Source organism: Schistosoma haematobium, chromosome 3, assembly GCF_000699445.3.
Source record: "Schistosoma haematobium chromosome 3, whole genome shotgun sequence".
NCBI classification, from domain to species: Eukaryota; Metazoa; Platyhelminthes; class Trematoda; order Strigeidida; family Schistosomatidae; genus Schistosoma; species Schistosoma haematobium.
Window position 1 is genome coordinate 12,945,901 of NC_067198.1, and position 27,882 is coordinate 12,973,782.

A 27,882-nucleotide genomic window follows, 5' to 3' on the forward strand; every position below is an offset into this window, starting at 1 on the left:
AAGGTATTAATTAACCACATACAACGTTTCACATGTAAGCTCTAGCAAAATTAATTTTTGATTTCATGGAGAATTGATCCGGAATAAATCACCTTTGGCAAAAATTTCATTCTTCATAATCTGGAAGTTTACATTAGACTTGTTGTTTTAAGAAATGCATACTTCCAACAGTACAAGTAGCTTTTCTAAGTATTCCACAAGGAAGATTACTCAACTTGTAACCATGTAATTACATATAGATAGTAGTAGTGTTATCGTTGTAATTTGGGATGTTACAGTCATGGTGATCAATCTAATCTCATTTTGCAAACAAAAAATATGGAAAAGAATGCTTACAACTAATGAGAGTATTTCCTGAGTTGTAATTGTTCACAACAGTATTTCGCTTCATGACATTCTTTTTAAATCAAGTAAATTTTGTCTTATACACCATAAGATATATATCAAGCTAGAAGCAGGTGGTAATTGTACTACGTTCCCCACAAACAATCAGTTCTTAGGATAAATAGGTTGTATCTTACAACAGAATCTAGCCCGTTACCCATCGAACTAGAGTCCATATACCCATCAATTTCTTGGGAGTTTAAAGCGAAACGTCCCGGGTTCAAGTATCATTGTAAATATAAACACTGGAATACAAATGCATTTAGTTGACCAGTCCTAAATAGCACTAAACGTGCACCTTAGATTTTACTGTTGGGTACAATCTGCCTATTGTAAAACCTTGTTACAAAATAGTTGTATTGAGGCAATCCATTCAAGATGTAGTTGTGCCACCAAAAGATGATCAAAACTCGATCCTAAATTTTTGAACGAGAATTTTTTTTCGATAAATTCTCTTCAGGTTCTACAATTATATATCCAAATTAATAATTATTAGTTTGGATATATAATCGTGGAACCTGAGGAGAATTTATCGAATAGAATATTCTTCATTCAAATATTAGTCTTTTAATATGATGGGGATCTTTAAACGGTCAATCCTAAATGTCAACAACAGGATAATTCAAACTCTTACTACAAATCATAAATCTTAAAAGCAAGAACGGTTTCGATTTTTCTTTCGTTTGAAGTATCATATTCATTTGTTTCACATATTTTTTGTTAAGTCATTTTAAAACAAGTTATTTTGTCTGCCATAAATAAATTCATCGAATGGACATCTTATCATTTGAAAATCTTAGTATAGTAATTCTTTTTTTAAGTCTAGTTAATTCTAACGTTTCACACTTGTTTTAAATTCGTGGTTTTGCATATTTTTTTGTTTTGTCAGGATTTTAGTTATTCATATAACTTTTCAACAGGCTTACTTTCTTCGTCCTCTACTCAACATCTTTTTTGTGAGGCATCTAAACATTTATTCACTTCTAAAAGTATACTGCAATACTGTTGGTTAATAAATTTAGTTCAAAATATATGTGTTTCTCCGATACAACAGAAACAGCCTACACGTGGGATAATATCAAGTAATTCAAACACCAAAGATGTTCAGGTAATTTTTGTTAAATAATACGTCGATTGTCTTTTTTCTGTTGCCATAGCTCTCACCAGATAATATTTTGAATGCGAAAATGTCCCTCACTCCACGTCGATTAAATCATCTTTGAATTCCATAGTAATTTTTACTCTCAACTACTCGGATTGTTTCATGTCTCATTCGCACCATTGTGTTGAGATCTCTTTTCAATGTGAAAAAAATATATTTCTTTTACTCTTTTAGTATAAATAGATCTCAATAGGAATTTTGAACAGTTTCAATTCTTTTTTTGCTACTACTATTCAAAAATTCATTTGGCAATTAAGTACTTCATTGACGAGTGAGTATTCACCAAACTATTACTCGAATTAGTAGTATTAGTAGCAGTGAAAATCTATACGGGAAATATTAATTTATGTGAAATGTTATCCCAAACATTGATTAACATAAACAGAATCAACTTGTTTCCTCAAGCTTTTAGTTAAAGTTGGGTGTAATGTATATATAGTAGTAATCATATGAATTAACCGTTTGAATTTGTAGTTACCCAATATGTGACTGCCTGACGCCAACATGATAGTTCATACATATGAGTGTTCCATTTACATTATACAATGTTTGCTTACAGAAAATGGTTTGTCAAAATGAAGCCAAAAAATTATTTTCGTTGTAATTAAAACGGTAAATAGAAAGCTAACTGTAAAAATATTTGCGTTCCAATGCATTCGAATTTTCACTTTTCTGGATTGCCATATTTATTTATTTATTTATTTTAACACATAGATATTGGTACAAGGAGGCACCAAATACATATGCGCCAAACAAATCTCATTTGATTTTTGTGAGGGCTGTGATACTGCCCGGGTGCCAAAACTGAAGCAGGTGGTTTTCTTAGGAGGCCATTCCCCAAGCCTTCGACCTGAAGGTCTGATCCACAAGGCAGTGGAGCATCGTAAGGAGATGCAGTCCCATGGAAGCCGGTGACCAACAACTGCTTCATACACCATTTGTTCCCGCAGGATACTGGAGCCCACGTACATCATTGGTTTGGAATCCGGTTAAAGCGCCGGACATTCGCTTTTCGTCCTCTCATTTTCGTAACCAACACCCCAGCCACGAGAAGGCAGTGAGTAGGACTTCCCTGGCAGAGACTGTATACGCGTGGCCATGTGAGAGCGTTTCGAGAGGGAGAGCGGACTCTCTCCACTCTCGGTCGTATCAGGGCATTTGGGGGGTTAATGCCCCCCAAACGCCCTGGATTGCCATAAAGTATAACGTTATGGAGAATCCACTGTAACCCATTCTCAAATTCCGTATCTTGAATACTATTCTTATAAACAAGTATTAATCTTGCAAGTTTAGATGTTGAATAGTCGTAGTCTATATTCATTATTTCCGGGAAACTCGACCCGTATCAACCGAAAAATTGGTCGTTTAGTCGTTATCCAAAATTTTTCAACCGTGCAAGTATCATTTATATAAGTGCTAGAAAACTCGGATTATGAGTAGCTGATTTTTATTCAAGAACACTAGCATTCTGGATCAAAAATACACTTTCTGCTCTTTCTTGTCTTCTCAGTAGTCGGGGTTGAGTCAAGGGCCATTAGGGGCGTAATTCAAGTCCATTTGGGGAGTATTTTGCGTCTCATCCACTACTGCGTTGATATTTTGATTTGCAAAGCTAGAAATGAGTTATAATATTAACGGACTAACATCACGAAATTATAGAATTGTTATGAACGGCTCAAATGAATGATCAAATTTCTGGAATAGATGAGATGGCTGCAGTAACTGGTTCCAAATAGATTTCAGCAAATAGAACTTCTAAACAACCAAGTGAATATATATTAGGAAGTTACAACTATTGTTTCTGTTCAAGTGATTCACTCAAGATTATATAATTGAGTTAATAAGTTGTCACAAATTAACTAGTAATCATTTCATACACATGATTACCATTACTGACTTGAAGAGAGCTGGAACAGAATAAAGGAATTCATTTTATTTATTCAAGTTCTCACATTTGCTTACAACCTGTAATGTTTCAAATAAAATTTAACATACTTGTGGATATCAAGCCGATTTAAATTCAGTGTGAAAGCATATCAGTACGATGTTATTTCCAAAACAAAGTTCTAAACTTAAAAAATAACTGTATTTAATTGTCTTCTAGGAAACAGAAGAGAAACGAAGAAATGAATTACAGAAAAAGTTGGCGGATAAACTGGGGAAGTCCAAAAGTAAAGAATTGAAAAAACATGGGATATTTCGGAAGTGATAAAAAAATTGAGTCTTATTAATCATAGAAACTTCAACTTGCCTTTTTTTTCCTGGTTACTTATTAATCGCAGAAGTTGAGATATCGGGAATTCTTTGTTGGGTAGTTGCCTATCGGGATTCAGTAAGTTACAGGAGTAGTTTGCGTGTTAGCAACATTTTGTACTCATACACGATTTGCTTCCATAAGATTCTGTTTCCAACAATATTTTGATAATCATTCTAAATCGTAGGGAATAGTACTCCAAGTCGGATGTAACACAGAAAGCATATTACTCACTTTACTTATGCCTGCTTCTGCTCGTAAGCATAGGCTGCCGACCGGAAATCTCCAACCAACATTTTCCTTCCTAGTTGTTCCCGAATGCTATTCATTCTTTTGATGTCTGCCTCTAATTCTCAGCGCAATGTGTTCTTTGGTCTCCCTCTTTTTCCTTTTGCCTTCAGGACTCCAAGTTAGGGCTTGCCTTATGATGCAATTTAACCATTTACGTAAAGTGTAACCTACCCACTCCCAGCATATTTATGAGTGAATTGATCCTTGTGATTTTAAAAGAGGCGTTCGATGTACTCTTTTATAATGTGAAATATTTACTTTCAAGATAAGTGTAGTTGTCAACGCGTTCGACTGCTTCATTACCTATCTTCATTCTAGGTGTTAAAGCAGGCCAATCCTGAAGCAACAACTTGCATTTAGAGGGCAAGAAACGCATCCCAAACATCCTGGCATTGTTGCTCAGTGCTACCCAAAGACTGCATTTTATCAACGTCTTGGTGTCTGACGAAATTTCAGCACGGATTCATAAAGCTCGTTTGGCTTTCGTCAACTTACGTCACCTATGGCGTAGGCGAGATATCCGTCTATCAATAAAACGATGAGTATACTGCGCAGCAGTTCGTTCTGTTCTACTTTACGGCTATGAAACATGTCCATTAAGAGTATAAGATACTCGTCAGTTACTAGTATTTGATCACAGATGTCTTAGAAATATTACTCGCATCTTCTGGGATCACCGGGTAAGTAATAGTGAAGCCAGACAGGGTATTAGGGAATGATGGTAAATCAGTTGATGAGGTTGTGAATCTTCATCGACTGAGATGGTTGGGCCACATGTTACTTATGCCTGAACACCGATTACCACGACACAATGCTGACTAGTGTTGGAAGAAAGTTAGGGACGGCCAAACCCGAACGTGACATCAGTCACTAACATCTGGTCTCAGCCTTGTTGGTAGATGCAGACTATCGTAACCAATGGTTGGAGACTGGGCGACAATGACGTTGATGAATACTCCTTGTCTCTCCTTAAACCGTGAGATTAAAATTACTTTATTCCTACGAACTAATTCTTTCTTCCTGTATTATATCCTTATGTGCAATCTTTCATATATTTCTACCATTGGGTTGACTTCTATAAATTTGGTGTTCATCTTGTTGTGCTAATGAGCTGTGGCAACTTAAACCGATGCATATGTGTCTGGTCCTACCTTGTAGCTGATTAAAATATTTACTACTTAGATAGGCATACGAATACATGTACTTCGATACGATGAGTTTTTGCAGAATATGAGAATTGTAACATGCTAATATTTTCACTGGTATTTCTTGAAATGATCAGCGATTAGCCATGGAGTTTACGATGGAAGGTCGATACCGATGTAGTTCGTCCAAATACGAACTTATTGATCAACATTACTGACTTATCCATTCGAAATTTGCATTCAGGGATTTGAGATCTACTCGCCAAAATGATGGCGAAAATTATTAAGTTAGTGGACTGCAGCCTAGGTAAAAATATAAATGCAATTATGATAAGTAAAACTAGTCTTAGTGACAGATCCTCACCATAATTCCCGATGGATTAGTATGAGCGATTCAGCACATTATGGTTATTTTTTTATTAGTAGAGAAATTAATATAAAGTTTCACTAGTCTTCAGAAAAGACTACATAATTATCTCCTGTTCGATTTTTGAATCATACCGTAGTGTATAGTAACCGAAACCAGTGATAGAGCTTGAAGTGGTTAACTGAAATGAGGCTCAGGATGTATTGTCCATACAGTTCCATACTATCCATGTATCGCAAAATAAATTTTGATACAGATAAACTTTAACCAATTAAGTTCTACAGAATTTCCAGTCAGTTCAACAACACGAGTCGATTTTCACGTGATGAAAGAGCTCTTGAGTTTTCGGTATGAAGCGTAAGGCGGCAGAACCATGTACACAGAAGGTACTGACTCATTGTATTTGGAACCGTTTGAAAACAATCAAGATTGTTTCCTACTATCATCGGTCAAAAACATTAAAACGTCGGTTTACAAATAAATATACTATGAACATTACGCTTGACTCTATATAAGCGGAAATACTTTATGCGATTGTTTCTTAAACCATTCGATCGGTATTAGCGCTTGTCAGGATTTTGATGCTTGAAAAGTGTCTATACAATTAAGGTGATCAAAATAATTTTACTTGAATATTACCACACTTCACTATATTATTTATTTATGTACATTTAAAAAAGCAACTCGATCGTCGTATTATGCATACTAAATAAACCTGTTTTATTTTACATGGAGTGTTTTTTATATTACACTGAACTATACAAAAAATAATCGAAGATGGTAAAGTAAAAATCAAGTATGATGGAAACACCAAAAAGTTGAAAATACAGAAATTATACATTAAGTATGCAAGATCACATTGAAAATTTACTTCTTTTTAAAAAATTACAGTAATTGACAAATTTACAAAAAAAACTTATTTTAGAAAGACTAACTGTATGGTAGAGGCTAAAAACATGGATATCTGTGTAGTGAAGAGTCGACCTTTTAATGGATAGTCTTAAATCACGATGTTACATTATCCGTTGAATATGTTTCATTTAAATGTGGATTCATACTAAACTGTTCTAGAAAGGCTTGTTTAACAGACATCACATGCCGTGCAAGACGTACAGCATCATTCCAGCGTAAACCAACTAGTCTATGCAGAACTGGTAAAGTTAGTAACATAAATGCTTGCCCATCTACAGCTTCCGCTGCAAGCCATGGCCACATTTCTCGACAATCGGTACTGCCAAGATATGAAGCTAAGTCAACAGGTGTCCAAAACATAGGATTGCTTGGTAAAACTACTCTTGGAATATTGCAGAGCCACGAGTCAATATCTCTTTCCATTAGTGGAATATGGTTTGGAGGTAGTTGTGCGGTAACTGGACTGTTACTGTGTGAAGAATTTGGAATGTTGGGTACGGTTAAGCAGTAACTTGATGGGGCGGCTGATAAATGATTCAGGTGCCATGAATGCTGCAAGTTAGGGACAGGAGGGGTGTGTACATTTTTCGGGGTATCAAAGGCAGTAGTACACGCGGGATGGCTATGTGATTCACGAATGGATGATGTCTGATGGTTTACCATAATTGTATCCGAACTAATGATACGCTTTTTGCCTGCTGGATTGACAAAGTTGGAGCGGACAGATCTTTTGGATCCAGTACGCCCATTGTCAATGTTTTTGAAACCATTCGAGATATTTTCATTACCATGTTCCATGGAGTTTCGTGAGTAGTTTTGATGCTTTCGTTTGGCTCTGTTCACAAGGTTATTATTCTTTGAATTAGGAACTTTGCAACTATTTGACTGAAAAAAGGATTGGGACTCAAGCCTATTAACCCAATTTAAATTGTTTTGTAATGTTGATGTAGATCGAGTGACATGACTGTTGGGAGCACTCAAAATAATGCGATTCTGATCACTATCAAGATAAAAAGAGTCAGTAAATGCACGTAATGCAGTTAGACGCCTTTTCCATCCTGGAAGACGATCAAAGTAACGCGAACGCAAACGGACACTACAGAAAGATGGACAGTCGTCAATCAAAGAGATGTTTTCAGTAGGGATTTGAGCTGCACTTAGGTTAGGGATTATTCCACTTGATTCCTGTGAAAAGAGACGATCAGTATCTAATCCATTGGCAGATGGTGATATAATTGAGTTGGATTCTTTTGGTAATGGAGGAGGAACAAGACTGAGGAGATGTGGACACGCTTCAAAAACTAGAGATATCTATAAAAGACAGAAGAAGGAAATGTATAAAATTGACTACAATCAAAATAGTAATTAATTATTGTTTCCTAGTATAATCACTTTTAACATGGTTGTTTGCGTACTTCACACTTTTGAAGGAATGTATATTACCTATACTTAATATTTTCGAACGCTAAAAACATTGACAACTTCATTTTTATGACTAATCTATGCACAACATAATGAATGGTGTGTAATAGGAGATTGGAGGGTAGTTTCGGTCATATAACCGAGAAAGGTAACGTCTGAGCATGTCTTAATGGGGTTGTTAAGTACACTTTTTTATATCGTTTCAATCTTAAGCAGTTTCAAAGTAGCGCAAAACCCATTGCATTTGGATTAGATCAAAGATGCAGGTTTCATAGCTAACTTTACGAGACTGACCTTTTACACACAATAGAAGCCATATTGTGATGTATTTAATGAAGAGAAGGTAGGTAAGCTGAATAACTAACAGCATCACTACAATTTTCCATACAAAACATTGCATCTGATAAATGTAGCTCTTCAGCAGGCTTTACTGGTACAACTGTTGAATAGGTTGGTCTATCTACTTACTGTATAGGAAAAATTTGTGCTAATTACAACATTCTGATAGTTATTTCAGGACTAAGAAAATAGTAAGAACAATTAAGGATCTTTACAAAGGAAATAATGCTAAGTGATTTAAACAATATCGGAATATATTATAACAAATTAATGATGAAAATACTGGGATCTCAACGGTGTTTTAATGCGATCCAATTGTCACGAACAAAAGTCAACATAGTCTTAAGAGGCGTGATTTATTTATCAAGCATAGGTTGGTTTGTGTACTCTGCTTCAAGGCATATTGTTGGTGTGAAAGCTAAGTGATAATCCTCGATAGCTCAGACCAAACTAGGTGGAGCTGGTAATTTATTTTTGTATTATTTGTTTGAATTTTCCCATTGTTGTTTAAGACTGCGATTGACCAGTCTATTATTGGCATACATGGATCCTGTGTGGATGACCTCGATATTGCTCTAAGTCACAAGTATTATAAGCAAAAACGGATGGTGGCTGGCATCGGACTTAAGGTAATATCGAGGTAATCCGGACAGGATGCACATATGCCAATAAGAGACTGATCGATTGCAATTCTAAACGTCAATGGGAAGATTCAAGCAATATATATAACTAAAGTTTACTAAATTAGGAAATCTATAGTAAGTTTGTGGTGTTTCAAGAGAAAAATCATGACCTAGATACAAGACTGGAGGATAACAGTTTAACCAGCTCTACCCTTTCTTCTTCTGCTTATCAAGTATCACTAGTGGATGTTGTCAAAAGCATAGTAAATAAGTATGCAGATAGGAACTGATTTATACAAAGAATATGGTTAAGACAACTAATCCATACCACTAGATATATTCTATCAAACTATTTTAGCAGGTTAAAAAGTCTATTTGTGTACGGTAAAATTTTGTATATGACTTACGATGACACTTAATTTTATTTCATTTGACAATGTTGAATGATTTTTGAGTTTATCTGTCTGATAACTCTTAAAAAGTCAGTCAGTAACAACGTAGAACTTCGTACGTACGTACATCAGTTCGAGTTGCCACACCACATTAGCACAGAGATGCAGTTGTCGATTCAAATCCCGTAATCGTAGAGGTAGTAAGAGTATAAGCAGTAATCGGGAAGATTAGGGTTTGGAGATGTTATTTAAAGAGTATAATCCAGTGAAATAAATTTGGAAAGAGGAAAAAAGGGACATGAAGAATTCAGAAGATTAGAATTTGGGAGAACACAAAGAGTGTATGCACTTGCGCCATTGCAAACGATTTTGAGCCATGTCATTCAGGGTCTCTAACCATCGGCTGCTATTATCTCGTGGTCCCCAACCAGGTAGTCTACACCTACCAACATGGCTCAGTCCACTTGTCTGTGACTTCATGGATTTGTGCCATGTTTTGGTCTGGCCACCCCTAGCTTTCTTCCAACCTACTCCTATACCACTGAACATCGCTCGTCGAAGCAGTCGGTCGTTGGGCATACGTAACACGTGTCCCAGCCATCTCAACTGATGAAGTTTCACTACTTCATCAATTGATTACTTACTCGGTGGTCCCATGATATACGAGGAATGTCTCGAAGACATCTATGATCGAATACTAGTAACCTACGAATATCCTCTACTCTTACCGGCCATGTTTCACTCCCATAAAGTAGGACGGGACGAACTGCTGCGCAGTAAACACGTCCTTTGGTTGATAGACGGATATCTCGCCTACGCCATAAATGACGCAAGTTGGCAAAACCTAGTCGAGCCTTCTGTATCCGTGCTGAGATTTCGTCACACACCAAACCACAAGGGCTGATGAGACTTCCAAGATAAGTGAAGCGGTCGACACACTCAACTACTTCACTCCCTATCACTAGTTCGGGTGTCGATGTAACCCAATCCTGAAGCAACATTTTGCATTTCGAGGGAGAGAATCGCATCCCGAACATGCTTGCATTGTTGCTTAGAGTGGTCAGAAGACTCTGCATTTTGTCAACGTCTTCACCAAATAAAACTATGTCATCTGCATATTCTAAGTCAACAAGTGAACCTCCCGGTAGAAGTTCAACCCCTGGAAATTTAGATGAGGAGAGTGTTATCTCTAAAAGTACGTCAACCACAAAGTTGAACAAGAATGGGGAGAGTGGACAGCCCTGACGAACACCATTTGAGGTAATCAATTCTGATGACAGTTCGCCATAAGCTCTCACTCTACCAGTTGTGTTCGAGTAGAGAGCCTTTATAAGGTTAATGTACTTCTTTGGTACTCCTTTCAGTGACAAACACTGCCATAGAACCTCACGATCAACAGAGTCGAATGCCGCCTTAAGGTCGAGAAATACTACCATTGTGGGGCGTCTGAATCTGTGTTCTAGAACCTGACGTAGTGTGAATATCTGATCTATACAACCACGTCCAGGTCGAAAACCGGCTTGGTTTTCTCTAATCTGCTCTTCACGAGCTTTGGTTAGGCGTCGAAGTATTATTGAGGCTAATATTTTAGACACTATATTAGTCAAACTGATTCCTCTGTGATTGTCACAAGAGGACTTTTGTCCTTTCTTATAGACAGGTACAATCAGTGATTGAGACCAGTCAGATGGGATTACGTCCAGTTCCCAAATTCTATCTAAGACCTCGGTTAATCTCATTGCTAATACTGGACCACCATCCTTAAAAATCTCAGGAGTAAACCTGTCAGGGCCTGCTGCTCTCCCTCGTTTCAGATTTCCTATGGCTTTTTCAACTTCGTAAAGGGTCGGAGGACTTACATTAACTTGCCATTCAGGTTGACTAGAGATCGTGGGGAACCGAAGTGTGGCTGAAGGCCAGTTGAACTGATCCCTAAAGTGTTCTGCCCATCGATCCAATCTCCTGGATTGAGAATGAATAATATGTCCATCTTTCTCTGAGATTGTTTCGCTAACGGTCGGGTTCCTAATTCCGGTTTCCTTAACGAGTCTGAACAATTGTCTGCTATTACCTATTGCCGCTGCCTTTTCCATCTCTCTTGCTTTCGCTATCCACCACTGTTCGCGATCATTGCGTAGACTTCTTGTCAGCTTGCGCTTAAGCTGACTCCGCTCTTCATTGTGTTCAGAGCCAGGTGGAATGAGTTTCCGAGCATCTATCAGTGCGATAGATGCTGCTGAGATCCAGTGTTGCTCCCTAACCTTCTGGTTTACCTTACTAGCAGATATCACTGCTGTTTCCACAGCTTTTCGGATATCATTCCATGCTGCATCGGGGTGGGCATCACACACATGGCTGCCTAACTATCTTCCTAGTTGTCCCTGAAATATACTCTTAGCTTGACTACCATTAAGTAGGGCCCTAAGAGGTTTACTTGCAGCGTCTTTCCTACGTCCAGTAAGACGCAAGCAAATACGCGCTCGCACTAGAGCATGATCTGAATCTAGGCATGTGCTCCAGAATGAGCGACAGTCTTCTATCGAGCCCCTCCATCGGTGGCTGATAGCGATGTGATCTATTTGGGTCCAACGTTGGGACGAATTAGGGGTCGCCATGTTAAAAGATGTTTTTCCTTATGCTTAAAGTTAGTATTTGCAAGGAACAGGCGGTTATCTGAGCATAGCTGCAACAGACGGTCGCCATTATCTGTTCTTTGAGCCATGACATCATAAGATCCACCTAGGTGTCTTTCCCTATCGCTTAGTTTACCTACTTGAGCATTAAAGTCACCGGCCACTATTACTACATCCGAGCGCTTAGCTTTTCGGAGAAGGTCCGAAAGCTTTCTGTAAAACTCATCTTTAACATCATCTGAGCTGCAGTCAATGGGAGAATAGGCAGAGACAACGAAGAGTGTCCCTATCTTTTCGGATCCTTACTGTTCCGTTTAGTCGGACAGCGCACAAACGACTGTCTACTGGGATCCACTCTAAGAGAGCTAGTTCTGCCCTAGGACTCAATGCTATACCTACGCCGGCGAGGCCACGGGAAGCAGAATCAGGGCTTCCAGATACACGAAGCGTAACTCGAGTCGGTTCTTTATTTTGGCATGGTGGGGTCAAATGAATGACGCTACTTGGATCCTGTATGCGCGTTTCGGAGACACAGCACACATCGATGGCGTGGGATTCTAAAATCCTAGCTAAGGAAGCCTGTTGTCCTATTTGGCACAGTGTTCGTACGTTAAAAGCTCCTATGTGTAGTTTAGAGCGTGGTTTCAGGAGACCAGGAATAGAGTTCCACGTACTCGAATCGTTTGCCCTAGCGGTGCGAGGTGATAAAGGGACGTGAGGAGGGTTAGTCATGGAGATAAGAGAGGTATTAGGAGGTGTAGGAAGGATTTGAATGTGACCAACTTGGTCTCGTGTGTTGTTACGGGTATGAGGGCTGATATCACTTCCCGGCTGCCCACACCGTGGAAGGGTTCTTCTGGAGGTACCTGAAAAGGAAATTGGATTAGTGTTGGTCTTAACGACCTGGGAGCGTGACCGCAGAGCCCAAGGGACAACTGCTTGAGGCCGGTCGCGCACGGCCTTTTTGTGGAAGGTTTTTGACGTGTTAGCTCCGTTCTTCAAAGGGCCTTACCGCCGGAGACGGAGATCCGTGAGGTAAGGTGAGGTGTGACATTTTTAGGGTCGACCTTTACTAACCCCACCCCTCCTTGTGGGAAGGCAGCATCGCTGTCATGCTGTTTGTCCGAAGGAAACACCTTACTGCTGTCACACCTCTCTACAGTCAGCAGTACGACTTCGCCCTCAGACCTTGAGTTGCTGCTTTTAGTCTTACCGTTCACCAATCGACCTGCCTGGTATGGTAGAACCTACAGGAACATATGTTCCAGCCAATATAGCTCGGCTGGGTCATCACGATAGGCAAGCCTGACCACCGCGTCAAGGTAGCAGGTTCGATCGGGACTCTTAAAAAGTGACCTCTATCGAACATACATGGTCAACACAATCAAGTAATTATAGTTAGGGCATATAAATTTATGTCTGGTAATTTTACTATCTTTAATTTGCACAAAAAAGTGCTGAATACTCTAACAGATAGAGATAAACAAACACTAACTAGTCTCAGATTGTGACGGTTATATGAAACGAATAATACGGCGAAGGTGAATACAGTTTCGTGTTGGAAACATGTCAATAAGTAGGTGTAAACAACCCGAATGGTGAATTCTACGGGATAAGGTTTAAGCATTATGTATTTAGTCTTGATTTTAATGATGATCAACTTATGTACAAAAAAATGACAAGGCAACGCATTTCATTTCAAATGAAATGTGAACACATACGTGTGTGTGCGCTATATAATACATAGAAAGGTGAAAAAACAACCTGTCTTTAGGCGGAATAATTTCTAGCTTATAATAAGAACTAAAACATGAAACCCGAAGGAAGAGTTATAATATGTTCACAACCGTTATTCAGAATGAAGGTAAAACAAAAGTTTTGTTAGCAATTGTGTTCATTGGGATGGGTAAATGTCAATGATTAGATGATCTAAAACCACGAAACATCTATTTTTTCACCACAAACTGAAAATTACCTGTCGACAATATTCTTCAACTGCTCTTGTTCGACAACAAACTTCCACTGGCACCTCAATTTTTATTCCTCGTCTAGGACATCTCACGCTTACTAAAACCACACGCATAGCTTCACGACGCTGTTCAATGACTTCTTTTTTAGCCTGTTGGAGAGAAGGATGAATAGTGCTTCGTACTCGAAAATTATTATCTAGTCCAGTTGTTCCACAATCTTTGATGTTTATCCCTGACAATTTGCGACTATTAAGAACAGATGCCATCCCAGTAACCCAATCAGCTTCGAACATTCGTAATACGCGCACAGGTTTATGGGCAGCACGGATCAAACGAGTAATTAAGCATTGCATCACTCTTGTTACTGAACCAGGACCGAATTGACGAGGAAGTAAGTCAAGGTTAGACTGAAAAACATTAAGTTTAAAATTTTTAGTTAAAAAACGGAATCAAAGAAGTGTTAATTATGATAGAATATTCACATGAAATAAGTCAAGTGTAAATGTAAAGCTATTTTTCCTTGTTATCATAAGAATATTTCACTTTTAAGGTTTTCATGATTAGTCTACCTGATAACACGTGGAGATTTGTCAACTATCAATAAACATATTTGTTAAAATGAACAAAGTTATGTCAAAAACTACTGAAGAGTAATCTACTGTCATCTTAGAGAATATTGCCGGAAAAATTGTTCTCACAAACAACAATTAAAAAATTATCACTTAGACTCTATGTTACTACCCTTTTTGGATACAGTTGAAACATTCCAATAAATTATTTTTAATCGATACTTTACTAGTAAATGTTTTATATCAGTTCTGCTCCTAAAACCACTTTTTATTGAGTAAAAGTTAGATAATGTATTATAAAGAATTTGCGTTTTGAATTACATACAAGGGGAAAAATAAACCAATCCCCGGCAGTATCTTTTGCTTGAGTTTATAGATATTTAGCATGTTGGTAAACGGCATGCGTTTTTGAAGAAGCTAGTGAATAAACAATGGTATTAATATCAATTATTAATTAAAAAACAGAGAAATCATTGCAATGTTTGAGTAGAAGGTAGATAGATATCCCAGAAATTTAGTTAGGACATAAGATAATTACTTTGACTTGCCATAAAATTACTTAATAGTTAGTGTAGATAGTTCTCAGAATAGTAAGACTAACATTCATTCAAACCGTATCAATCTTGTCATATCGGAAGCAAAACCTACGACTGTACACTAAAAATACCTAATGACATTACCTGAACCAAACTTATTTTTCAACCGTTGTAAGCATTCTGTTGTGAATAACTGATTCGAAATTCAGATGGATGATTGATGATTAGATTACTCTTTAGTTTGAACGAATTCAAAAACACTTCAAGATCGAATGAAATTTATGCCACTACTATGAGTAAAATCAGTAGGCCTCAACATACACAAGGGGAAAACCAAGGTCCTCAAATTCAAAACGGAGAACACCAATCCAATCACTCTTGATGGAGAAACTCAGGAAAATGCGGAAACCTTCACATACCTGGGAAGCATAATCGATGAAAAAGGAGGTTCAGATGCAGACGTAAAGGCAAGGATTGGCAATGCAAGGGCCGCATTCCTACAATCGAAGAACATATGGAACTCAAAACAACTTTCAACCAATATCAAAGACAGAATCTTCAATACCAACGTCAAGGCAGTCAGTTTTACTGTACGGAGCTGAAACTTGGAGAACTACAACAACCATCATCAAGAAGGTACAAGTATTTATAAATAGCTGTCTACGCAAGATACTCAACATCAATTGGCCGGATACCATCAGCAACAGCCTTCTGTGGGAGAGAACAAACCAGCTTCCAGCTGGAGAAGAAATTGGGAAAAAACGATGGAAATGGACAGGACATACATTACGTAAATCGTCAAACTGCATCACGAGACAAGCCCTAACTTGGAATCCTGAAGGGAAGCGGAAAAGAGGAAGGCCAAAGAACACATTACGTCGGGAAGTAGAAGCAGATATGAAAAAGATGAATAACAACTGGAAGGATATGGAAAGGATTGCCCAGGACAGGGTTGGATGGCGAATGCTGGTGAGCGGCCTATGTTCCTTCACGAGGAGTAACAGGCGTAAGTAAGTAAGTAACTATGAGTAAAAGATGTTCGCTCGTCTCACATCCATAATTCATACAATAAATTCCTGGGAAAAACATGTCGAAAAAATGAAAGTAGACTGAAATCTGTCTAACAAATAATTTACAGATGAAAACATTTCAAAATGCTTACTTTACATAAGAAGGGACCAAGGTAACATCTTGAATTGATATAAATGGGTGGACATATTTCCTCTTTGATATAGGGTATAATATAACTTTGAAGTTCATGTGTAGGTTTGAAACCTCCAGGAATACAACAGTCTTTCCTTAATTGTGTAGAGGGAGTAGTTGATTCTTCACTTTCATTATTACTGTAAGATTTTTCGACATAAACTTCTGATGAAAAGCTTTCTTTAATATCATAGCCACTTGGAGGAATAAGTGGATGACCAACAAATTCGGACCAACCAACAGGATACAAATCGGTAGATCGAGCATCTACTAATATCGGTCTACTTTGATAATGGGTTATTTTCTCATCATTAGTAAAGTTTTCTATACACGGTATATCTGGAAGAAGCCATAATAAGTGAGGATATTCGACTCGTGTAACTGTAGCTGTACAAAGTGCAGGTCCAATATCACAATAATGAGCTTTTGAGCAAATAGATGCAGGTGGCACCATCTCCAACTTCATACCTAATAAAAATCTATTAGAATTTGTCTCATTCCTGTCCGATTTATAATTGACATCATTCTCATTAGTCTGCCAACTTTTTGAAGAATACAATGAACTAAAATTTTGTTCAGAACTAGAATTACTTGAATTTTCTAATTTTTGAGCAGAATCAAATGCATGAGTCCCTTTGAAAATGGACTCTGAAGGACATATAGGTAGATCATTAATAGAAATTACTTGATTTACGTCTTTAGAAGATACGTTTGTACAATGAAGTGTATTTATATTTGTTTTTGAAGTAACACTAATTGTGTTCTTAGTAAATTCATCTTGAATAAATACATTATTAGTGTTTATATCTTTCGATGTGGATTGATTAGTTGGATAATTGTTATGAGCAGATAGATAAGTGAGATAATTAGTCCAAGTAAAATATCTATTTATAGGCCAACCAGATGGTGGGGATAAATATATTCCTCTTAGTTGACTTTCATTAACTGGCATAATTTCCGGCATACCTGCATAAGCAACAAACTGAATTTTTAAAGAAAATAAATTTGAGTTAGTAATACTGCTATCTTCTCTATCCGATTCACCTTCATTATGATTTAAATCATCTAATTCTACGAGAAAATATCTTGAATTGAATACCTGGTGAATAAGATTACGAGAGAGAGAAAGAGAGTAGACTAAGTTAACAAGTATTTATTATTAATAAGAACTACTAAGCAAATAACAGAGATTTCAAGTTCACAAGCAATTATGTTTAAAACAGTCTAAATATTCAACCAGTAGTTCTAACAAAACAAAATAAAAGCGAGAAAATAAAATCCTGTTTGTGAAGATACCTAGGGAAAAATTCTACACTCTTGGAAATATATAAAGCAGTAATATATGTTTCCAGTCAGAAAGCCATATAAACTATATTACAAACTAAATTAAGGTATAAGTGTGTTTATGGTTAGAAATCTGCTATTGGTTACCACTAAATAGCCAATCAGACTTCGTTATATGCAACTATCGCTAACATCACCCTAAACCTGATGACAAAATGAGGTTGACAAAACTGAGTTGAAAGATATTTTTTTAACTTAAGAAAACATTAGATTTCCTGTGTGATAACAATCAACCTATATAGAAATAACACTAGAAACTAATTTGAACTTGATCAGTGCATAGCATATCTGATATCTTAGTAAATAGAAGTGCATTTATTTGAATGGGACTTTGACATCTTGTTAATAAAAAAAACTGCAAAGTAATCAGGCTAGTTAAGACAGAGGTTTTTACTTTCACTTTACTTTATAAAACGATTTCGATCTGAAACGTACACAGTTATTGAAATCAACTAAGCTTGTTAACTAGCTAGTCACGTATATATTTGCTTGATATTTTCTTACTAGTATTCATCGGTTTATGGAACAGTATCACAGAGTGGTGTTACCATTTAAGCTACTAATTAAGCTGCGAAAAAATCCTATGGAAAAATCTTATTGGGTACAGTTACGGGAGCGTTGAAGTATTAAGATCAGTTATACTGATGACTAAATCAGAACCGAATCCCATCCTTTGAATGACAAGGTACCAAATCGTTCATAATGATGCATGTGTATTCACTCCTTATCTGCCTCTTCAGTTCTAATTCAAACATTGCTTCATATATACTACTTCCTTAGCCATATTCTTAATGATTAGTCTTATTCATTGTCATTGCTACTTCATCGTTTTAGTTCCTTTACATCTTGCTAATGTCACGTCATCGTGCTAATATAGTACAACAGCTTATACGGATGAACATATTTACCAGGCTTTATTATGATGACTGACTGGAAAATCATATCCTCCATAAAAGACACTTTCAGCCATAATGTAAAAACAGCGTACAATCCACCTGACTAATTTCAGAGGCTTTTAACCACCTTGAGTAGCAATGAAAAAACGCTTGTTTCACACTCATCTTACCAAATGTGAAATGCCATTTGAGAAATAGTGTGAGCTTTGAAATAAAGCAAGAATAACCCTGTTTACAATATGGGATGTATTCATTATGTTTCTTAATTTTCTCCTAAGCTACATACAAGTTAATAAGTTTAGCTTGCTCAAAATATTAATATACGTAGAACATTAATAAACAAACCATTAACCAGTGAAGTACAAACTGTTTGGAAGACAAACTTTTGTTTGTGATGAAGTTAGAATCAAAATTTCTCATGGAGATCTGATACATAATTGGGATAGCTTTAGGATATTGGAGGATACGATTTTATCACGTAATACGGTAAAGATTTATTGAAATAAGAAGGAATTGTGATCTCAATTAATGGAAAAGTGAAAAGTCAATAAATAGGTTATTTACACTGTTCATTTATTTCACTAAGTCAGTCGAAGTTTAACCACTGAGTCTTTTTAATAAAGAAGCCAGGCGAAAGCCGACTCTGCGAATCTCGATAAGGCAAAACAAAATTATTTTTCCCTCTAAATAATTTGCTTTTCACTAGTTAACGATTTGTTTATTAATGTTCTACGTATATTAATATTTTGAGCAAGCTAAACTTATTAACTTGTATGTAGCTTAGGAGAAAATTAAGAAACATAATGAATACATCCCATATTGTAAACAGGGTTATTCTTGCTTTATTTCAAAGCTCACACTATTTCTCAAATGGCATTTCACATTTGGTAAGATGAGTGTGAAACAAGCGTTTTTTCATTGCTACTCAAGGTGGTTAAAAGCCTCTGAAATTAGTCAAAAACTTCACCAAATAGACTAATCGAATCTCCATACGATAATTAAGCGTTTAAAAGATTCATCATCATATTGTCCAAACACTTTTGTTATAATTCTATTTATAGTTTCTTATGAGAACCAATAGTACGAAGTTTGAGTAATTGTCTAGTTTGATAAAATAGTGCCTGAAGTCGTTGGTACTGTACCATCCGAAATGTTTCACTTTCCGTTTGTATTGTTTAGTCTATCCCTTTTTATTTTTTGTTTTACTGGTAATTTTTAAATATTTATTTCGATCTACTCTCGTTGATTAGCGTTTGCTATTATTATATGGAGGGTAGAAACTTAGATCAACATATACATACTTTTGCCAGGTTCTACTTTACTTGTATTTGTCTGTGTATCAGATCGACTGTTCATATAGCGAAAGTTTTTAAGAGTTTGGAACCAAGATTTAATTATGTATGATTTGTTTTGTTCATGTGAACGGTCAAGAAGCCTGAAAAACATCTTGGATTAATAACACAAGACCTATTATGAAACTTTTCATTTTGCTGTATTTTGTTTGCAGTTGCACAAACTTATCAGCAACTTAATGTAGCTGTCAATTTTGGCATCAATATTCCCTACCCTCTCTTGTTGACCAAGGGATAAACATAGAAAACGAACTGGAATGCTATGAAAAAACGTACTGACGCATGTGGTCACAGATTTCAGCAACATAAAAACCGACGTTGGAAACAGACAAGAATCATATGGCAGGTGAACAAATAAATAAATAGAATTGTGATGAAAGATAGCTTTTAATAGAACAATTTGCCGTAAATTTATTAATATCACTGTGACGCACGACTCAAATTACCATGACGTTTCTTAATCTATAACTACCGATTCTCAACCAACATTTTTAACATAGTAGGACCTCAATGAATGAGGTTCCATTTACTCCAAAAATGATAATTATTCAAGGTAAGTAATACTGTATTGGTGATGAAGATAAATCTAACTTCTACAAAGACAGCCTGAATTATAATGTAACTTAAAAATCATGTGCAGATCTATGCAATACATAGTGACCCAACCTTTTCTGTGGAAAGTATGATGTTTGAGTCAGTAATTTAGATGTTATTTCTTTTATTTATTTTTGGTGGACAGAAAATCTTTATCCATAGTCTTCGCATCGAATAATTTTCGGTGTTTACTGTAGAAATTATCTGGTATTTGCGCTAATAATATCTAAAAAAAAAGTGGGTAAAATGATATCACGAAAATAAAGTTTTTAAATCACTGCGTTAAAGTTTCATTACCACGGGTAATTATTATTGAGGAAATTTAAAGTGACCTGGACAAAAACCTCAATAGACAGATCTATTTCTACAAAAGCATGGGGCTGAATTAAGAGGGATGATAATATTAATTGTATATCATCCTACCATTCTACACTTTCGACTACAACAATTAGGGCAGGCAATATCATCTAATAGTGATTATTGGAGACTTCGTAAAGTTTGGTGGGATCAATTACATTGAACTGACAGTAAACATCAATATTGGCATCGAACCTCCAGAGATGACAGCCTCTAATTTCAGTTGAACTATACATTCGTATATATCGCTAATGTTTACTTCCGAATCCGATACAAATTCGAAGATATAACGTTTTATTATCAGGACGCGAGTTGTATGCAATCAAATTAACTGATAAAATAGTCTAAGCTAACTAATATAAACATGAAAACAAACCTTAACAACTGTGGCTGGCTGTACAAAATACGGTCTAATTGGATTTACAGCTTCCAACTTCCACCCGACTTTGAATTCATGAAGAGGTTGTATATTGTTGTGGACAGAGAATATAGACTTGAGTAGGAGTGAGTCAACAGATTTAGAAAGGTCATTATAGGTAGCCGGACAAGCACCACGTATAAAAGCATCAATGTTTGAAATAGCACGTTCCAATACATAACCAGGAGGAGGACAATATTTGAGATCACACAACTTTCCGTAGCCAAGTGGGTGCAAGCGGCGATTAAGGTAAAACAGGGTGAATGTAGAAAATTTACGGCTCTTATCACATGCTTGTGCTTTTGAACTTGTTCCAAACCATGACAATAGAACACGTCCACCAATGTTCATAAGCACCTTGATATAGTTAAGTTTACAAAATATAAGCTCACCTTTGCAGGCCAAACACAAGTTGGATCAAGATTATGTTCACATTCGAAGTACCCCCCAACGCGAATGGTCTCAAAAGTGTACAAACAACGTCGGTCAAAAAAGGTATTGCAAACAGAACGACTCCGTAAACATGATGCCCAATCGGTATTTTGCCAACAGTTTTCTTGATTACTGAGATGAGAGATCTGACTTGGTGGAGTCCAGTTAGTGTTTTTTGATAGGCACCAACCGATTGGTTGCACAAAATCCCAACCTGGACCTTTAACATCAAACCAAAAAGTGTTTTTTGAGGGATATTGAGATATAGTATGAGATGTGCCTGAAACGGGACATGTAGTTGTCTCAGATGAATGTACCGCGGTCTCCGGTATACACCACTTCAGCAAAATAAGATAGCCTGATACTAACACCACTTCAGCTGGCCACCAAGAATTTTGGATGCTCGCTTCCTTTTGCTCAGAAAAACCCTGAGAATTAACTTCAAGTGTTTCCCCTTTTTTAACAAGTGTCTCAAAACTCTGGGCCACATGAGGAAACAAATTAAATGGTGAAATCTCAGCACCTGTCTCCGAAAGGTAAACATGCCAGTTGAAATTCATACTTGACATCACTTCGGAACTATTTAGTGTACCAATCACACTTTATTGCACAGTTGATATACTTTCCTGGTGAGAGATGAGAGCAGACAAATCTATGGGAATAATAAATGTCTCACAAAGAGTAACTTGTGTATATACTTTCATATTTTTAAACTTTACTCTGAAGGGTTAGAGCAATAGTTTGACAAGGTCATTGAACACCTATAATATATCTAGTGGAATTATAATAACAAAATGACTCACCAGATGAATTTTTGGAAGCAATGAACCAAAATGGAAAAGAACTAGTTTTGTTTTACGCTTGAAAAAGTAAAAAACCATCGGTCAATATCGTTCAGCGCACTGATTTAAGTGCCTAAAGTGAGGATAATCGCAGAAAATACATAAAAGGTTAAGTAACTTTTTAATGTCAGATGTATAGGAACATGAATAGTAGATAACAACATATTCATTTAGTTTTTTTAGGGCTAAAGCCACAAAATTTACAAACACAACCGAAGTGCTTGATCAACGACACTATCCTCATATTGGTATGAAGTGTATGTGTTGGCTAAAAATGAGTTTGGTGTAGGATGAGGACTAATTGATGAAAATAACCAACAGAATGTACCTGGGAATCACTATAGATACTGATGTTATGAACTATAGAACTACAATACTAAGACTGAATGTATGGGACGATGTTAGAATTTTTTAGTTGATTGAAGTCATTTTGAGATCGTCAAACAATAAATTTATAGTAGTATCAAGTAAACTTTTAGAGCTATAGATGCATCTATTGATTAATATTTCCTAAAAATAGTAAAACATCTAACATTTATATTTCTTGACTTTGTCGCTTTTTTAGATGAAAAATTGGATATTTCAGGGAGATAAACACTCTATATCTGGTTATAATACTGCCAAATATAGATGACCCGATAGAATGTTGACCATCACAATTTAATCCTTACACGATGACTTAGTGTTTACCATATTACGAAGTGAAATCGTGTTACACCTAATTTTCCGAGTTTTATTCTAATAATGATGCGACAAAATATCTTTCACTTCAGAAAGTGTTATTTTCAAAGTTATATTTTTCTAAAGTCTTTGTATGTAAACGGATATTTCATCATCAGTTTAGATGTGATAATTTTTTTCATACTTCTGAGGCATTTTTGTAAGTTTGTCTATGAAACATTATCGGGGAAATTTGTTTCCAACGTTTATATAATTTTGAAATTAGGCTCAAAGTTCTGGATAAGGTTGCAAACCTATATCGACTGCAACTGACCCATGATTTAAACCTACAATTGCACTACTTACTTGCAGCTGGGTTGCTGACTACAACATGACTAGATTCAAAAAATACTGAAAGTTGATAGATGAAAACATATTACTCGAACGTAGACATAGCTGTCGGTTGTAAACTTGAAGAACTCCCCGGTGAAGTATTAAAGATGATAGAAAACCATAAGTGATGAATAAAAGTCTCGTGTAATCACTTAATATTCACACCGAAAACAATGTACTGATATTTTGTTTGTACCTTATTTACCTAACTCCTTGACATCATCTCTTTACTTTTGTATATCTTATTATTTGTCTTGATGTAGCAACGAAGATTAATACTTTCTGTACTAACTTCCATGGTAATATAATTATGTTAGCCTGATAAGTTCTCAGTAGATTTTTTATGTTGACGTTTTACGCTGCCTGCGGGTTAATTTTGCTAGGAGCTCAACTGTGACATCTAAACTATGTGAAACTGTTTACATTACATTCTGTAGGTAAATATGTACGTCTGGAGGTTCAAACAGAAAGAACTTCTAGGAGAATTGTTCAACTGTTTGATTGCCTTCAGGTTGTTTTATATCTAATTTTAGTTTAAATTTAACATGCGCACCATGCGACTGGATTTATGTGGACTGCAACAAATCTGAATCAAAGCTATCAATTACTTTTGATGAGATACATTTGGCTTAGTTGAATGATTTTAAATAGAGTCAATGTAACTGGTTATCACCTCCAATGTTCACTATCCCTACATCTACGATTGTATATCTGATAATTACTCGACCATTATTCGTGAACAAGAAACATGAAAGGAGTAAGTGCCACACAGTGGCTATCAAAATGGATAGGAAAATTGCAGATATCTAAAGTGGCAAATTTACTGGATATTTAATGATCCTTAGATATTAATGCATGCCAATAGGTTATACTGTATATAAGCTTGAGGGACATGTTTCTTTTAAATGCTTTTGTGCATAAGTGTTTCGCGTTTCTTTAAAGAAACTCATTCTGATTGAGTAGCCAACTGCTCATTCACTTTGATCATCATTCAGCCTGAAACTGACAATGAATGTTGTGTCAGTAGTAGTTATGAGTCAGCTACATTGGATCATTATGCATAAGCGATCGACTAGAATTCTACTTATTTTAACAAAACTAAATGTGCTCATATCAAATTCAGACCTGATCCATTTATAACCAGTCGCTGACTGTTGATTTAAATCACGTCGGGAATTATTTACGTTGTTCCATATGGTGTGAATCAGTGATTTATTTAATTTGAACACAAATATGGGTACAAAGAGGCACCGAACACATATGCACCACACAAGCCACTTGATTAGTGTGTGAGCTGTGATACTGTCCGGGTGCCCAAATCAAAGCAGGAGGTTTTCTTTGGGAGCCACACCCGGAGCCTTCGACCTAAAGGTCTGATCTACAAGGCAGTGGAGCAACATAGGGAGGTGCAGTCCCATGATAGCTGGTGACCAACGATTAGTTCATACGCCATTTGTTCCTTCAGGGTCCTGGAGCCCATGTGCACCATTGGTTTAGAATTAGGGTTTTCCAACTTCCTAGGTGGACGCTCTGTGTACACCAATCGGGTTAAAGCGCCGGACATTCGCTTTCTGTCCTCTTAATGTCATAAACAACACCCCCGCCACGAGAAGGTAGTGATTACATACTTTTACAGACGTGGCTTAAAAGTAACCTATTTGACTGATTCATTATATGTGGACAATCGCATAAATCATCTTCAGCTACAATTATCCGTCTGTCATATCTTTTTAACCCATTTCTATCACCGATATATATATATATATATATATATATATATATATATATATATATATATATAACCGAGAATTCGCATTACTTAGACAGTAAAACTCACTGAAGCTGGAGAATCAATATTATATACAATTTTTGTCTTGAAGTGAAGTTGAAGTTATCATAAAACTTTCCCTCCTATGCTCCACTGACAAAAAAATCAAATAGGCAATCTGAATGTACAATCCAGTCATATATCACCGAAAGCTTGAGTGTCTTGTCCCTTGTATGAGCTACTTAGATGTAATTTACGTTAAAAAGGCTAACCCTATACATTTTTGGTGATATACTAAAATGTTAGGATCTATGGATTTAGCATGGAAATGAAATCCGACAGTCTCTACTCTAATAAATATCACCAATGATGCAACGCAACATTGTAAACGTCAAGGTATTAGCAAACTATGACCCCGACCGTGGTTTAATTGGTATGACGCATTAGAAGTCATGTTGGGACGAAATGTCTTTTCCGGGGTAATAGGAGACGGGTAAATAATAGTCGAATTTGGTACATGATACGAAACGGCACAATTTGATGTAATTGGGTTACCTAGACCGCTGAATTTCTATTTAAATGGAAAATACAGAGATAATCTACTTCAATGTTACTCCAGTAGTTGATTGCCGCAGGGAATACTACAACTACCGGAGTGACTTGGTACCTACTTTATTTTAAGAATCACCAAAATATGTAGTAGCAATGAGTTGGTTTTCAAGACCATTACCAAAACAGAAAAAGCTTCGACGACACTAAAAAAATCATTAAAAATGACGGTAATTAGACTAGTGCTTAATTGTCTTACGCCCGAGAGAGGTCAAGGTACACTTTTTAACTGTGCTACGGATTTATTGACTATGTCTATGAACGTTATAAAACTTAACACCTGAGGTGAAATAAAAGTAGATGCGAACGATTGAGTCAATGAAGTTTAAACTTAGTGATCCAAGTATTTTAATCACAAGCTGAAACCCAGTTATACCTATGCAGATATGAAAATCTTTACATGGACAGCCGTCATACAAGTGTGACTTAGTAAGAATTTTCATTTAGAGGCTGAATCACATTTTTGTATTTAAGAAATAAAACTTAACTCATTGTTAAATGTTTTAAGCAATAGTGTAGACATCTAATAAATTCGAATTTGAAAGCGACCATTGTAGTTAAATATATACATTTCCATCCATATGCTAAGTTAGAAATAATAGTGCAAATTGAATGACATGTAAGATGGTCGTTTGTTAAGACTGAATAAGTTAAGCTACCGCTATTTAGCTTTACTCAATTGTGGATTGACTAGTAACTCCGATAACTTACGTTAAAAACTGGGCACCAGAAGCGACCACATGTCTATACACCCTTTTGCTAGACAACCACTCAGAAAAGCCACAACTTGATACTGAAAGTCTCGGGGCTGATTTTGGAAAGAGTGACAAATATTAAGATATGAAGGAAACCTCTAGTGTCTCATTAGTCGCAGTAGGCCGTTAAATATCGATACGGATACATCATACTTCATCAACTTTCACCGCCGACATCATAAATGAAAAATTTGTGATGGTAGTCTATTAGTTTCTGTTTGTGATCATACTAGTCACAATAATTTCAGCCGGTTGGCAATAATCGATTACTTATTCTAGACAGAGGGCTCAGAGACTGCATCAACCTATGATTCTAAACGGGAAGCCAGGATACTAGCTTCTGATTGTAGATTTCATGTGCTCATTATTTTACTTCGGATGAACTTTTCGATAGTTGGACAGAAAACGATAACTTCCATAGCAGACGAAACGAATCTTTAATGAACCTTTAAAAAGGTTTGTAAGTGAAGTGATCCTTTCTTTGTTAGTTCGGATACTGAGCATTTAGCTTTCATTTTCCAAATGAATCAAATGCATTAATAATTCATTTAGGAACTTTGAGACCACATAAAATAACAAGATTATTTTAAGATAGAAAGTCAAGGAAGTTTCTATTTCCTTTCTCGAGAAAACAAACTACCTGCGAGGAGCGCTTGACGAAGATGCACTCAATTAAGTTTGGGGACCTGAATACCCAAGGTCATACTTTAAACATTACAGGGTCATGCGTACAAACAGAATGAGACAAAAATGTCATTTTACATAGATAAGAAACTACCCAGTAGGATTGGTTCCATAAACAGTTTCCAGAAGCCATTAGACTATAGTCTTTACTGAAACATGGCTATCGTCCAAGTCTACAGATGAAGTGAGCTTACAGAACTTGACACAATTTTAGTAAGACAAGGCACCAAAAACAGGCGGAGTGACAATGTACAATGACAGCCACTTCAAAGACGTAACACAACACATTGCTGAATTTACCAAGTTGACAGAACATGAGGGGGTTGTCTCTGTAAACAGCACGAACTTTGTCGGAGGAATCTACTTTCCCCCCTCAAGTTCTAGAACGCAAAAAGATGAGTCAGTAAAGTTGGTGCCTAAGTTACCATATATATGTTTTTACCAAATACTTCTACCTAGAGATTTGAATACTCCACCCCAAAATCGCAGCAAGCAGGATACAACACTTTCAGGGCGGCTACATGAGCGGCTTCAAACATGATCGTCCCATTTGAATAGAAGATATAAGGTAACATT

General features: G+C 36.5%; 2 protein-coding genes across 6 annotated transcripts in view; one reads left to right on the forward strand and one right to left on the reverse strand.

Annotated features, from left to right (window-relative positions):
- The window catches only part of MS3_00005025 (uncharacterized protein), a 28,473-nt gene extending 3,238 nt beyond the window's left edge, over positions 1-25,235 (forward strand). The window contains exons 5-8 of one of the 4 annotated variants that reach the window (XM_051213034.1): positions 1,274-1,492; positions 3,651-3,878; positions 19,950-20,347; positions 23,003-25,235. Coding sequence is in view for 2 of the 4 variants with exons in the window: in XM_051213035.1 (XP_051068969.1) it covers positions 1,274-1,492; positions 3,651-3,755 (324 nt within the window). In the remaining 2 variants the exon portion in view is untranslated. Of the gene's footprint in view, positions 1-1,273; positions 1,493-3,650; positions 3,879-7,465; positions 7,895-19,949; positions 20,348-23,002 lie in introns of those variants that run through there. The other 3 variants (XM_051213037.1, XM_051213036.1, XM_051213035.1) reach the window with 3 other exon arrangements.
- Positions 6,298-27,350, reverse strand: SFMBT2_1 (Scm-like with four MBT domains protein 2). 2 transcript variants are annotated; one of them, XM_012936761.3, is made up of 7 exons: positions 27,263-27,350; positions 22,399-22,510; positions 21,556-22,367; positions 21,122-21,520; positions 16,162-17,301; positions 13,900-14,301; positions 6,298-7,826 (listed from the first exon to the last, which is right to left on the reverse strand). In XM_012936761.3, the coding sequence occupies exons 3-7, from the start codon at positions 22,162-22,164 to the stop codon at positions 6,609-6,611; spliced, it is 3,768 nt and encodes a 1,255-aa protein (XP_012792215.1). In that variant the 5' UTR covers positions 22,165-22,367; positions 22,399-22,510; positions 27,263-27,350; the 3' UTR covers positions 6,298-6,608. The 2 variants fall into 2 exon arrangements, with proteins under 2 accessions (XP_012792215.1, XP_051068972.1); XM_051213038.1 differs by lacking the exon at positions 6,298-7,826 and having other exon boundaries at positions 13,093-14,301; positions 21,556-22,247; positions 22,294-22,356.
- Between the last annotated feature and the right edge of the window lie 532 nt (positions 27,351-27,882).